The sequence below is a fragment of the Staurois parvus genome, unplaced genomic scaffold, assembly GCF_062004578.1.
Source record: "Staurois parvus isolate SC_StPar_1 unplaced genomic scaffold, SC_StPar_1.0 ptg000165l, whole genome shotgun sequence".
Lineage (NCBI taxonomy): Eukaryota > Metazoa > Chordata > Amphibia > Anura > Ranidae > Staurois > Staurois parvus.
The window spans coordinates 2902386-2918408 of NW_028317961.1; the positions used below are offsets into that span (position 1 = coordinate 2902386).

Sequence of the window (16023 nt, forward strand, 5' to 3'; positions counted from 1 at the left end):
AGATATCTGAGCAACAAATTACTGCAAGACAACCCTAGATCCACTGGGCAGGTGAGTGTGTATTTAATCCAGTATAACCAGTAAGTGGGAATGTGGGGGGAGAATAGTTAGGGGGGAGTTAAGTCCCTTTTTATGTGTATGTCCAGCCAAAATATTTTCCTCCTCTAGGAGTGGGAAAGAACTAAAACCCTGTCATGTTTTACTGCTGCCTGGGTCACCATTAAAGGGATTTTCCAACAATTTTTGCTCGCACTTTCCTGTTCTGCTGACAATAATTTTGCCAGACAGGAAGTTAAGAAAAACTGCAACAGGGACATAGACAGCAAGAAGAAGCTTGTAAAACATCAAACAACACCGCACTGAGCTCATGTGCCTATGCCGTGACACCACACACATCCAAATGTAGAGAGAAACCAGCACTCCAACAATGTTTACTAATGTCTCAATGTTTCAAGAGGGCACAGACCCTTTCTTCTCAAGGTGACAGACAGAAAAAAATACCTGCAGTTGGGACTATATATACATGCAATTTACTAATCACCCAAATCAGAAAGAAGTGTGGTCAGCCAGGCTGTCTGTTTCAAGAGCCACAATGCACAACCTAGGTTAATGGTATGATCTGACATCTACACACGATGAGCTGTGTTCATACTTGGAGTGTTGGCTTTTCTCCACATTTAGTAATAAGACCCTGATAGAGTGTTAGGCTTCCCGTACTCCATTAAAAGAATAAGCATTTCTATTTCTGTCTGTGTTGCCTTTGAAGGTTTACTCTCAATCAGGGGCGGACTGACCATTCGGGTGCTCGGGCACTGCCCGAGTGCCCATGGTCAGTAGGGGGCCCCATCAGATGCCCCTGGTACCTTTCATATGTTTTTTGGGTGTGGTTTGAGTGTGGGCAAGGACACAGGGGCCCCATGATCCCCTATTGCCCGGGAGCCCCATGAGTTGTCAGTCCACCCCTGGTCTCAATACATATCTTTCTGAAGATTTATCCTCACTAACCTTACAGAGGTTTTAACCCTTCCACACTCTATTCAAAACTAAAAAAAAAATGGATGGGCATAAACATAAAGGGTTAAACAGATATTGTTGCCATACAGTAAGTATTTTCTTTTCTTACTTGAATATTGGAGTTCTTTGCTTATTTCTTTCAGATCTTTCATGAATTAATCCTTTCACTCCACCTTTTTGCAGGAGCTTCCTGTATTAAGGACCAGGCAGTGCTGCTCTCTTTCCTTGTGCAGTGTGACTGGTCTTGTATCCGCCCTCTCCTGTCATTTTCTGCTGGCTGCCTGTATTGGGGGGCTCCCACAGCTCTGCTCTGTTCATGCATACAGTACAGCATAATGATGATGTCACTGCTACTTTTACAAGATCATCTAAATTAGCTAGAGTATTTATTGTGCATAAAATTGTTTTGTACAGTTTTTGCCTAATAATGAATATATTTAAATACATGTTTTTGTGCACAGAGTTTAGATTTAAATGTAAATCTCAAACACACAGTAGCTTCTATTGACATGGATTAGGTGTCAGGTATAGAATAATTAAACAGGCAGGTCAAGGATGTCCATGTTTGTTCTTTATGGCAGATAAACCCATCAAACGTATACAGTCACATAAGTATGAAGAATATTTCATCTAATAAGTGCTCCAGACCAGTACTTCAAATACACTTACGTTTCTAGAAATTATCATTATCATACACATTGAGTACACACATGTGCATGACAGTGAGATATAAAAATATACATCTAAAAGTCCCTATGCCTGCACAGCTGGGGTTGTCACACACATCTGAGATGTTATCGTACAGCTGTCACATTTGTATTCACCTGTCTACAGCACAAGGAAAATTATTACAGCACATATGGTAGAGAATTACACATTTCTAAATCAGACCCCTGCTTTATGCATCTCTGACTCACATCTAAAAATTCTGTTCATGGCAGTAGAGTAGCTATAGACTGGCAGAACATACAGTAACTATGACCTGTTACATTAATCATTTCAACTGAAAAAAAAAGAAAAACAATACCAACACATATATTGCAGTACAATCAGTTTTTTTTAATATTCTACAAAAATTGTGTAACATCACAAAATGTTTTTTATGAAACAGTATAGATCTTGGCATCAGCCTGTTTAAGTCTTTTAACACTAAAACACTGCAGGTTAAAACCTCCTTAGAGGTTATAGGTTAATGTGAGAGATGGAAGAACCAGGATTCAATTCGGATTGTGTCTGCTTTGTTCACGTTTGGGACTTTTACCAGAACTTACCAACTTTTTTAATGCCTATTGGAGGGTTGTCTTAGGATGTCCTGCATGTTATAATATCTAATCCAGTGCTTTCCCTCTATAGCTCTTCATGAGAGCTATATAGGGATCAGGGGCGGACTGACAACTCATGGGGCCCCCGGGCAATAGGGGATCATGGGGCCCCTGTGTCCTTGCCCAAACTCAAAAAAGCCTATGAAAAAGGTACCAGGGGAATCTCATGGGGCCCCCTACTGACCCCGGGCCCTCGGGCAGTGCCCGAGTTTCGAAATCGTCAGTCCACCCCTGATAGGGATACATAAATGGAAACACGCTTACAATGTAATATTAATGAATCAATTCACAAAGGAGTTAAACAATGTAGTTCCTAGTTAAAAAATAACATGAATTTTCAAATTGGCACCATCATGTATAAAACTTTTTCATGATAGTTTTAAATTATGGGTGGTCACTTATGGGTTGATTTGATTTACTAAAACTGGAGAGTGGAAAATCTGGTGCAGCTGTGCATAGAAACCAATCAGCTTTCAGGGTTTTTTTTTCAGAGCTTGAACAAGTTGAAGTTAGAAGCTGATTGGCTACCATGCACAGCTGCACCAGATTTTGCACTCTCCAGTTGCAGTAAATCAACTGGTTCATACTGATTTGGTGTAGAATTTGCAGGGTTTTCTGTGCAAATTCTGCACCACATCAGAATCACACTGCGTTCATGTGAACCGCTGTGGGTGTGTATGTTAAGTTAATAACACCCTGAAAGCGGTCTGAAAAACACGGTGCGATGTACAGAATTGGATTGCATAGATGTGAATACCCATGTGATCCAATTCTAGTGCAAACCAAAAAAAGGGTCCTGCATGTTTTTGGTGCGAGTGTGGTGCTATTAGAGCCATACAAAATTTATGACTCCAATCGCATCGGACACAAATCGTATGGGATTTGCACAGGAATGTGTTGCAGTTTCCATGCGAATCACATGCAATATACCTACCGCACCACATATATGTGAACCCAGGCTAAAGGTCTATTTATTAAAAAAATAGTTTGCAAAGAAACTCCATAATGTACCTATTGTGTTTATTTCCAATGATTGTCGGCTCAATCTAGTGACCATACATTATTCACGGAAATACTGCTTTATGGGCACTAAATTAGGCTCACAATGATAGAAAAGAGGCATATTGGACACATTATGAGGACCGTAATGTGTCCATAATGTTTAACCACTTGCCCTCCAGAGGATTTACTCCCCTTCCTGACCAGGCTATGTTTTGTGATACGGCGCTGTGTTACTTTAACTGACAATTGCACAGTCATGCAACGCTGCACCCAAATGAAATTTATGTCCTTTTTTCCCACAAATAGAGCTTTATTTCAGTGGTATTTGATCGCCTGTGCGGTTTTTATTTTTTGCGCTATAAACAAAAAACGACCGACAATTTTGAAAAAAACAATATTTTTGACTTTTTGCTATTAAACATGTTCAGTAAAAAAAATTTTAAATCACATTTTGTCATAAATTTAGGCCAAAATGTATTCTGCTACATGTCTTTGCTAAAAAAAAATCCCAATACGTGTACATTAATTGGTTTACATGAAAGTTATAGTGTTTACAAATGGCAGTATAGGTACTAGAATTTCTTTCTTTTACTAGTAATGGCGGCGATCAGCAACTTATAGTGGGAATGCGGCGGGCATTCTGACACTGGGGGGAACTGACTTGGTGTCACTTACACTGTACTATTGGCACTGGGCAGGAAGGGGTGAACATCTGAGGTGATCAAAGGGTTAACTGTGTGCTGTTTCACTATGTGGGCTATGTGTGTGTTTCACTGTAAGCACAATGCTTTGTATGACTCTGCTATGCAGAGTCATACAAAGCAATGTGCAGGAGCTGACGGGGAGACATCTGTGTTGTTTATACACAGGTCTCTCCCCCGTTGGAAATACTTGGGGATCACAGGTTGCCAGTCAGTAATCACCAGGACTGTTGCAGTATTTCTGCTATAGGGCGATGCAGAAGCAGTTAATAATCATCTCCATCTAGTGGCCATATCTCAATCAGGAAAATACCTTATCACTACTAGATGGAGCTGACCATTCCAGGAAACAAACATATTAGACACATTATAGGGATGGTTGTATGAATTCTGACAGTCACATACTGATTTTTATTTATAAATAGACCCCTAAGTGTCCATCTGACCAAGCTGTACCTTACGATTTGTATACACTATATATAGTAAAGAAATAAGTGAGCGCTTTTTTTTTTTTTTAAATTCAAGCAGCTAGGCACACAGGATAACCAACAAAAATCCTCACAAGAAGTTATATATAAAAGTGCAGCGCTAAAAATATATAAAGTTGTCATACATATATGAGAAACACAATAAATAAATGTGAATAAAAATAGTCCCAGCAAAGGTGACTTGGAGTAAAAGTGCACACTAACCAGATGTGCACAATAAAAGTGCAATGTAGAGATCATAAGGCTCATGGGGTAATCATCAGAGTAGAAATGGTGTTCCCTTGGTCAGAGAAGATCCCCGGGTGGTGCAGAGCTGGGCAGGAAGAAAAACTCCTTGATAACCGGGAACAGAACGAACGTTGATCCGCCAGAAGAAATACGACTCCTCCACTGGGCAAAAAAACGTATCTGGAAAAAGGTTGCTCCCCACGGGGGGTCAAGAAAAGATGCCCATAGTGAAGTATTGCATAAACAGTGGAGGAGTCGTATTTCTTCTGGTGGATCAACGTTCGTTCTGTTCCCGGTTATCAAGGAGTTTTTCTTCCTGCCCAGCTCTGCACCACCCGGGGATCTTTTCTGACCAAGGGAACACCATTTCTACTCTGATGATTACCCCATGAGCCTTATGATCTCTACATTGCACTTTTAATGTGCACATCTGGTTAGTGTGTACTTTTACTCCAAGTCACCTTTGCCGGGACTATTTTTATTCACACTTATTATTGTGTTTCTCATATATGTATGACAACTCTATATATTTTTAGTGCTGCACTTTTATATATATACACTATATATGATTATTCAATCATATATAGTATAGTATAGTTAGTATATTTGCTAACTGGTAGTGCTTACTGCTTGTTAGTAGTCATCCCACACTCAGCGACATGGGTTTTTTTCCAGACTTGACATTACCAGTGTTGCACATGTAAAGTGGGTAGCATTATGCAAAGTAGTGACTGTGGGTAAGTGTTGGGGAGCAATAATAAACCAAATATTTCAAGTCAGGCATACAGTCTACCATCCCCAATCTGGACAGCTAGCAAATATGTGCTTCTCCTCCACCATGTTAGCCTGTATTTATGGCCTTCATCACTGAATGTGTGTTTTACGTTGAGGGCCCCAGAATATGTATCCCCTCTAAAACAACATCCTGGATAGTTTCAGTACATTGCAATCCCTCTCTCCATTCACATAAGGTACACATGATGGAAGGATCTTCTGAAGATCTCTAAAGTAAGTTCAAACATTAGGAAGGCATTCCTACCCAGGGTTAATTTCCCATCTGAGCATTCAAAGTGAGTAAATACACATAACAATTGTCATTTGGTGTGGGTACATTACTTGTTTAGTTGATAAACTCAAGGGGCTACAATAAAAAGTTGCTTTTCATATATCTTTTTTTAATTACTGTTGGCCAATTAATATAACTATGGTGTGACTTATTTTTCACAATGTTCCAACAAAAAAAACCACATTTCTGTTCTACTTGTATATCTTCCAGATTTTAGTTTTACCTCCCACACATGCTACTTGTTTACTGTAGTTGCTGGCAAATAACAACCACGTTGTGTCTATATGTTTCCCAAAATTCTATCACAAAAATAAATCATTCTAAAGCACTGCAGGAGTTCAAGGGTATTACTATTGTTCTACTCAAGCTGACATGTTATTTGTACTTTTATTGTAGACAATAAAAGTACCTTTAGTTAAGGTTATTCATTATTTTCTATTAATGATACAAGTTCCCATTAAAATACTTGTTTGGTTGGGGCATGGTTTGGCTTAAAGCAGAACTAAACACTCCTATCCTTATAGCCAAGGAAGCTGCCGTCTTAGCCATAGCAATTTGATCTACAGTTTCCATGGTGCTGCACGTGATCAAATATGACACCAGCCAATTGATGACAGTTCATTTGAGAGCACGAGCAACCGTGACATGGAATGCCTTGTTTTGTGAAGTAGCTAAATGGATGGGTTTAGTTCCACTTCAATTTGTGTTGTGTATAAGGTTTGGTTCACATCTACAGGTGCAACCAAGCGCAGAAGAGTTTCAGCACTTTTTTTGCACATTGGGCAGCACATTCATTTCAATGAGCTAACCTATGCACAAGAAATGCAATAAAAAGAAGTCCCTGACCCCAAAAATGCGCTGCACCAAACCGCATGGTCTGGTGCAGTCTGGCATGCATGGAAACATGCTCATTTGCAGATGCATGTGGATGCCTTTAACAATTAATGGCACCACTGCACATCTGTTAAATGGCATTGCATTTCATCATGTCAGAAAACTGCACAATTACAGTACACGGTGGATTTTTTAATTTTCCTGGAGCCTTAAAGAAGAAAAATAATGCAGCTACCACATCTAAAGACTGGTAAACTGGAATAAATGTAATTTTTGTTCTTGAATTTTTATATGCTTCAAATAAGCCTAATTGTCTTCTTGTTCCAAGGTGATACTGTCATTCAAAATGGTGCAAACGGTGGTGTGGGACAAGCTGTGATACAGATTTGTGCATCAATGGGAGTAAATACGATTAACGTCATTAGAAATAGGTGAGGATTAAACTACATGGACACTTTTCATTAACATAATCCAGATACAAATACGTAAATTGCAAACTTTATAACAACATTATAGCAATAGCATATTTTATGCTGAAGCCAAGGTTATAGCAGAGAATCAAGGAAGGTCTTGCAAAACTCTTGCTGATCCCTGTCTTGGTAGGGCTGGCTAAATGTTTGGCTACAGAAAGGGATATACTGAAAAAAATCAGGGATTAGGGCATGAGATCTAAGAAGGAGCTCAACACAAATCTGCACTTGGCCTATGCAGGATAAAACAACAGGATAGCTCTAATACCATCTCCCCAGTGGTGCACATTCCCCTTCCTTTGATCCACCACCCTGCCCCTTGTTCTTCTAGGTGTGGAAGACAATATTTCTTTACCCATGTTAACTACATTGGTGCTTAGTGATTAGCTCAGTGCTGTCACATGGTGGAAGGGACAGTCCTTATCCCTGTGTAAGCCTCAGCCACAGTGATCCAGAGTTACATCATGCAGTCTTTTTTCAACTCTTATAAAAATAAAATTAAAAATGCAGCGCTAATTATGAAATTTTATAAACATCAAAATAATGTCCATATAAGTCCTCAAATAAATGAAGCCAGATGCAAGGGGAGATTACGATCGAAAAACCGTCACCATACACCCAAAAGAGATGGCCTCTTACCAGCCAATTTGACCGTACAAAACCAGTCAGCAAGCGCAGTGTGATATAACATCAATGCAACAAATGAGATAAAGGATAACTTCTCCACTTTAAAGATCTCCAAATTTGAAGAAACTCCCATCCGACAGTCAGAAAATAGGTAAAAAGAAGAGGCAACTCAGTGCAGTAGTTAAAATAAACTTTAGCAGATTTATTAAAGATCCACGTACATCAAAGCGTAAGATAACCAGCATTGAAAATAGAAAGAAGACGTCTTTCTGATGATGAAACGCATTGGGTGGAGCTTCGGCATGTGACGTCACCATGTTCTGGAGGGACGGCGGCAGTTTTGCTGGTTTGAAACTTTTCTATTTTCAATGCTGGTTATCTTACACTTTGATGTACATGAATCTTTAATAAATCTGCCAAAATTTAAGGATTTCTACTGATGATCGTTTGCTGCATTGATGTTATATCACACTGCGCTTGCTGACCGGTTTTGTACGGTCAAATTGTCTGGTAAGAGGCCATCTTTTTTGGGTGTATGGTGATGGTTTTTGGACCGTAATCTTCCCTTGCATTTGGCTTCATTTATTTGAGAACTTATATGGACATTATTTTGATGTTTATAAGATTTCATAATTAGCGCTGCATTTTTAATTTTATTTTTGTAACATTGCCTATTTATGTGCAAGCTGCTTTTATTTTGTTTTAGTATATTATATTTTATTTTCTGAGTGGTTCAATATCTGAGCGCAAGTGCTGTGTTATATATTTTTTCAACTCTTACCCTAGGTCAGGGGTAGGCAACCTGCGGCTCTCCAGCTGTTGCAGGACTAGAAGTTCCATCATGCCTCTGCAAGTCATAGCTGTAACTGTCAGTTTTGTAATGTTGCAATGCGTCATGGGAAATGTAGTTCCACAACAGCTAGAGAGCCGCAGGTTGCCTACCCCTGCCCTAGGTTCACACCTATGCAGGTTGCGTTTGAGCCCTTTCTGCATTGCGTTTTGCATTGCATTTTTGCAGCGTTTTTGATGTGTTTTTTTATTTTGTTTATTTTTCTTGTTGCTAGGTAGATTTAAAGCTCAAAAACGCAGTAAAAACGCAATACTTGCTTTTCTGTAGCATTTCCATGGAAGTCCATAGAGCCAAAACGCAACTTTTTGCGGTAAAAAAAGTAAATGACCCTTTCCAAAAAACACAGATGTGAACATGCCCCATAGGAAATCATGTTAAATGGACAGTACTGAATTTCTGAAAAACACTGCAGAAAACGCTTAAGTGTGAACCTAGGGTCGGAGACTGCACAGAGTGGCAGAAGTGAAGAAAAGGTGAGTATTGTAGTTGGCAAGAGAGGCAATAAAGTGAATAAGAGGAATTCATAAAGAGTGTCTAAGAATCACAACATACCTCCACAGTAGAAATAGTGCAGGGAACAAGTTGATGTAGCTGTTACAGACAGGACCATGAATCTGGAGTGTGGAAGCACACCATACAGACACTTTGCCTTCAGTGCAACTGTGGTTCCTTCCACCGCTGCACCTGTCAGATAGCACAGCAGTGAGGAGTTTTGCAGCAGGGGATGGCACCTGATGGAGATTCAGCACTGTTAGTTTTCCATCAGGTCCACTCCCCTTATGAGTGACAACAGGCTGATCCTTACCCAACAGACAGCCTGCTCTTGGCTGCAGAATCTGCCACTGCTAATTATAAGGTAAGAGTGGACCTGATGGGGAACTAGTGCCTCAGCTTCCCCATCGGGCTCTGCCCATTGCCATGCCACTGAATGCATGGAGGCTAATGGCTGTGAAGCTAACAGCACCATTAACAACCAGTGATGGGGAGATGGTAGCAGGGGCTAAAATGCCTCTCTGCTACACTGCATATATGGACAGGCACTCTGCCTGTCTCTATACGCCAACTTAGAGTAGATCTTTATTACCTCCAGTTTCATTATCTACACACTAGAGGTAATTATTTTTTTATTTTGTTGCATTAATAGTGCAACAATGTTACATTAAAAGCTGATCCTTTGACACATGTTGGTAAAGTTTCTGAAACAGGCACCAGGCATTTTTTGGTGCAGGCCATTTTAAAGTACCATAGCAGCAGTAAACTTTCAGTAGTGCTTTATTGAATTATCCCCAAATGTATTTTTTACAATGTAGGGATGTTCTTATAGATGCTTATTTCACAGAATTAGAGAATTGACCAGGAACAAAAACAAAGTTTTAAATGGTAATGTAAACTCATACAAAAATGTAAAACTCTTAGCACCAGGACCTGTTGTCAGTTATTGGTAAAGGATTCAGCCATCTGGGGAATGTGGCCAACAGGAAGATTCAACAAACATAACTTTTTTTTTTTTAATGGTTGAACTGGATGGACTTTTGTCTTTATTCAGCCAGACTAACTATGTAACTATGCAAGTCCAATGAGGCACATGCCACATATCCCTTTTACTTACATCTGACAGTTTTATTGAACTCTTCATAGGGTTAAGACCAAAAGAATGTTCCCGATGCTAGGTAAAAATGCTAATTTAAAGAGAGCACATTTTAGGAAGTGGCTGAATTCCTGGAGTTTAGCTTTAAAGTCCAATTGAACTTTCAGTTTAAATTAGCTACTGTAAATACATTCCAGGAGAACCAACACAAAACGTGTATAATGTCTTAAAGTTCATTTTATTTCCAAAGCAGCTACAGTCTAAGTAGAAAAGCTTGTGTCTTGCCAGCATGCTGCAGAGTGGACCCCTTGCTCTTTGCAGGAAAACAATGATCTCCCTGCAAAGGTCTCACACACGCACACCCTGCTAGTGCTCCCCAGTCAGCAGGGAGCATGAGCTTTGCTATTTGTAAAGCCAAATGTTTGCCACAGTAAGGGGCATGTCAAGCCTCTGCAACAAGATCACTGCTTCCATACAGAAAGCAAGGGTCCACACTGCAGCTGCTGGCAGGTGACAGGCTTTTCTACTCAGGCACCCCAACACACCTCTAGAATGCAAGTATATTATTACACACCTCAAAGAATGCAGCAGGACCAACATTTTTTGAGTGTGAAGGTATGTTACAGCCCATACATTGTAAAGAGGTATCCTAACATGATGCAATGCACCACAATCAACGAAAATGCCTTTGAGAGTCCCTCTGGATAAGTAATGAGCAGTATTTGAGGCCTTCTACAATTTCCAAGTTGCCAACCATAGCTTTAAGTAATTGTAATGGAGGAGTTCTAAGAGAAAGTAAACCCTTCATTATCTCAAAGCCATTAAACTAGCAGCATTAATAAAATGTAGAATGCCACAGGGTTCTATGTGTAAAATATCTTCAGGAGCACAATAGAACCATTGAAACCTAGATCAGTGTATTACAAAAACTCCAAATTCTACTGGCTAAGGCTTCACAAGCCTGCTCTAACTGCCTGCCAATGGGAAACGCAAATCGCGACAAAAGCACGGTACCGGGGAGGCTGATGCAGGGGTGGTGAATAACATCAACCACAATCTCTGCCCCTTTGTTTTCAATTCAGCTGTCAACCTGGAATCTGACAGCAGATTTGTCAGCAGGTCAGCTGGCAAGCCAGACTTCATACTTGGATAAGGGCCTGGTATGGATTGGTGGTGGATGTAATGGTTGTGTGCATTAATCCATTTTGTTCAGGTTTCAGACATTTTTGTCATGAGAAGAGTCATAGCCCAGTGATTTTACCCCCCCCCTCCCTCCTCCAGAAATTCATGGAATTCTTAGCCTTAACTTTTAACGCACTTCAAAAGAGCCTGTTATCTCAACTTAGGGATAGCAGGCACCAACAGACAGGCCTTTGCAGAGCTGTAAACAGCTAATTGATCAGTTCTGTCCCTCGTAGTTTGTAGGGCAATAAAGCACTAGGAACATATACCGCGCCATAAAATGGGGATCATAAAGCAGTCAGGCTTGCAGTGACATTTTAGAGACCCCTGCCCTGCCCAACTCAACATTTCAAAACTACACACAATTCATAACATCAGACAGGACCAAGACACACCAATGTTAAGTATATTTTTGAACTGGGAATATCATACTGAACAAATAAAGTTCATACATGGCTAAGATCAGGGGCAGACTGACAACTCATGGGGCCCCCGGGCAATAGAGGATCATGGGGCCCCTGTGCCCTTGCTCAAACTCAAAAAAGCCTATGAAAAAGGTAACAGGGGCATCTCATGGGGCCCCCTACTGACCCCGCCCCTCGGGCAGTGCCCTAGTTTCCAAATGGTCAGTCCGCCCCTGGCTAAGATATAGAATACAGAAGGTTAAATAGCAGTCAGATAGCTCCTGGGTGACAGGTCCATCCAAAATACTCTGTGTTTGGTATCCCTGGACACAAAATATAATGCTGAACAATAATCTACCCGTTTACAGAATGCAGACAGTATATAGTGAAGGATAATGATATCGGTATAAAGCCGTGTGTGAGGGAGGGCCAATAGACAATGATAAACATGGTGACACCCCCATAGCCATTCCTGAGCCACTTAATTGGTCAGAAGGTCTCTGTTGACACCCCTTTAACACCACCAAAAAAGAGACTGCTCCAAAAGTTGACAGCTCTCGTGTACCATCAACCAAGGAACATCTGTCAAGTTATGAGAGCCGATAACACCTTTCTCACCCTTAACTGAACTCTGCTAAAACCAGGGACTTTGCAAGTATTTACCTTTTTTCACCACTTGTCTTACTGTTGCTTGTTCTCTTTGTTACTTTGTAATCTCTTTGTTTTTGTGAATATTTTATTTGCACCATTTTGACTTTTTTGTTATTAAACCCTATTCTGAAAAGTGTTGAAATTGTTTCCAAATGTGCTAATGCAAACTAAAAGCACCCCTGTCTCTTGAAGAGTGATACTGTAGTAAAAATCCCCTAAATATAGCTGTCTGAGGTGACTGTGTGTGTTATTGCTAAGATTGTGAGTTTCCTCCTTCTCAGTCAAAAGGTGGTGGTGGTAGCTTAAAGAGTTAATTGCTTTGTTAACTTAACCCAGTGACAATCGTTTTCAGGCTGCTGCCACGTAGATTGTGCAAGCTGAAAAATCTTTGTGCAGGGTGCAGCTGAGAGTGACTATGGTACGTAAGTGACAGCACGGTGTGAGATTGGCCAGTCCTTTTTCACGAGTTAGCGAGAAGGACAGGGGTCTGACATCCGCGTTTGAGGGCAGGGTGTCTTTTGTTTGTGTGGGGTACCCCCTTAAAATTTATACCAGACCATCAAGGATAAGGGTTCTTGTATGAGTTTTATGGGGGCCCCATGATTTGTTTTTGTTTTAGACTTTTTAGGTAGATTTAAAAAAAATGCTGGTTTTTAAACAGTAATGGACATCCCCCAACATGTATGTACATAGTATAGGTAGGTTTAAGGCACCACCAGGCATGTGTTTTAAAGGATTTGAGCTCCCTGCAAAACAGTATTTTTTTAAAAATTGCATTGGTACTAGTCCCCCTAGCGCCTCTGTGGCATTTGTTAGGCAATTCCTCAGCCTTTAGCCTTAAAGTGGTTCTAAAGGCAGGGAGTTTTTATCTTAATGCATTCCTCCCATTAAAGGAGAAGTGCAGCTAAAGCTCGTTTGGCTGTGAATCACAGGAATGCAGTTTGTTCTGCACTCCTGTGACCCTGAAGTTACAGAGCTAGTCCAAGCTGGGGAGAGATCCCAACCATATGGATCTGTGAGCCTGAGCCATCTGTTCCCGCCCCCTCCACAGTCCAGCGCTCCAGTGAGTGCTGGGGGGGGCAGAGCAGACAGCGGTGACTGATTGGCACTGCTCTCTGTTCAGAGCGATGAGGAGAACTGAGCGATCAGCGGTGATTGATAACTCAGATCGACTAGATTGATGTTGCATCCTCCTAAGTAAGCATTATTTAAAACAAAAAGCAAAAACCATGCTTTTCTTTTAAGGTGAAAAAACAACCCATTAACGATTTCCTTCCCCTCCTTCTCTAAACACTTACGGCTTGCTATGGGGGCACACTCTGGTGTATTTACCACAAGGCAAACAAGGCATTTGCCTAGGGTGGCATTTTTCAGGGGGGGCAGCACTGCCCCTCAGAAGAAGGGACAGAAGAGGGGACACACGCGGCATGGGGACCTGGTGGGTTCTGAGAGAGGCTGCGGGTTTCATCATGGTGGATGCACAGCCCAACTCTCGTTCCCGGGGATGTCCAGAACTGTGAAGGTGAGCGTATTTCTCTTTCTTGCCCTGGGGGATGGTGGCTGGTGTATGGGGGGCAGCGGTAGTGGAAGGCTCTCTTGGGTGGGAGGCAGGGGTGTTCTTGGTCAATGTCAGGCTCTCTCTGTGGGGGGCGCCGATTTTTGTGTTGCCTAGGGCAGCACAAAACCTAAATACACCACTGGGCACACTGGAGCCTTAAGCACCAATGGGGCATAGAACAGGTAAGTATAACATGTTTTTTATTTTAATTTAAAAACAATGAGACTTTTCAATCACTTAGAAAATGGTCAGACTCAAATTTAAAGATTGATTTCCTATTGACTTCAATGTGCTTGAATTAACATTCAGTACATGTGAACTGCTTGGCGAAAATCTGGCAAACTGAACCCAGGTACTTTTAACTTAGGCATCAACAAGAACTGTCCTGGCCTCCTGCCTTCCCCTATTGTCCTATCACTATGATCAGTGCCCTCTCTGTCTAATACTGAGCTGCAGAATGCAAGGATGAGGGGGATCAGGGTGCTTGACTTCTCCAGGAAAAGTCGTCACTTTTCACAGAGCGCTCTGGATTTCAAAGCTCTTGAGGCACTTCTGAAATTGCCTGAAGGTACACGTTGGGAGTGGGACCTCTAGGTCCCTGTATTTTATTCATATGTTAAATTAATCTCCTTGATAAGATGAGAGGTTTACTTTAAACGCACACAGAACACTGTTCATGCAAATCAATTTGGCAACCAATGGATATCATTACAGATAAGGACAAGTAGATGTCAGAGTGGATTTTGAAAAAGTCTGTTCATCTCTAAACACCAGATATACTATATAGGAGCCTGGATTTATAGAAGGAAAGCCCATTCTCACTGTCAGATGCTGCCCTCTAGTGTACAACTGACAAAATGACCATTCTGACAATATATGGAAACCTTTTTCTGGGAAGCTTTTACCCTGATACTGGAATACTTTGCATCTAATTGATTTATTGACAAATCTATTAGAAAATCAGTGCTTATGTTAAAGGGTGTCAAGTTATGTCAATATACACAGCATGGCAAGGCAATGTAGAACACATTTAACTGTACCGTATAGATAACCCAACAACGATCTCCATGCAGCTTATCAAAATGTACAGAAAAATACCTTTATTTTGTAGATTTTAATGCAGTTATGTGGTCGCTCAGCTTCTAAATTAAAATCTTATGTAGCTGGTCGGTGGGCTTTTGTGGCAAGCAAATGTTATAGAAGGTAATGTTTTCTTTTATTCTTATTATTTATTTTATTTTAGAGTTCATTTGTCAAAAAAAAAAAAAAAAGGAAACAGAATAATAACATATGCAGGGGCAGACTGACAACTCATGGGGCCCCCGGGAAATAGGGGATCATGGGGCCCCTGTGTCCTTGCCCAAAGTCAAAAAAGCCTATGAAAAAGGTACCAGGGGCATCGCATGGGGCCCCCTACTGACCCCAGGCCCTCGGGAAGTGCCCAATTTTCCAAATGGTCAGTCCGTCCCTGAACATATGCTTAAACAAACAGATAAGTTCTACTCTACTGATGAAGCCAGTTTTACAATTTGTGTTCTAGGTATGTTTGGAGGATGATGCTCATTTATAAGGCCTCATGCACACTGAGCTTTAAACATGGATTTTAGGAGTGTGCAGTGTTTTTGTTTTCTGCCTCTAAATGCCCCTTCATGTTAGCCTATGTATCCATGCACACAGCATTTCAGATGCTTTTGGGAGCACTTAGGCATGTCAAGCGCTTGAGTGTTAATTCATTTTCATTGGCAATAATAATAATAGAATTGCTGTTATTGGGCTCCAGAAGGTTTTACCTCCTTCATGACCACAGCATTCCTATTCAGCACTACACTACTTTAATTCCTTATGCACACTGGGCGTTTTTACAGTGGCTGTTTTTGGCTTTTGACATTTTTATCTACAGCCAGTAAACTCCCCAGCATGTTATCCCATGTGTCCATGCACACATAGACTGTAATCAACATTTTATGGCTGGGACGTTATTGGCTGGAAAAAAAAACAGGACTAGTGGGTTTCTAGAGAACTTTTTTAGCTGTAAAAA

At 40.9% G+C, this 16023-nt stretch overlaps 1 protein-coding gene across 1 annotated transcript in view; it reads left to right on the forward strand.

The window, feature by feature from the left end:
- Positions 1-16023, forward strand: part of LOC149462834 (enoyl-[acyl-carrier-protein] reductase, mitochondrial-like) — a 107842-nt gene that overhangs the window by 70721 nt on the left and 21098 nt on the right. The window contains exon 5 of the mRNA XM_089676137.1: positions 6984-7086. Coding sequence (XP_089532263.1) covers positions 6984-7086 — 103 coding nt within the window. The remainder of the gene's footprint in view (positions 1-6983; positions 7087-16023) is intronic.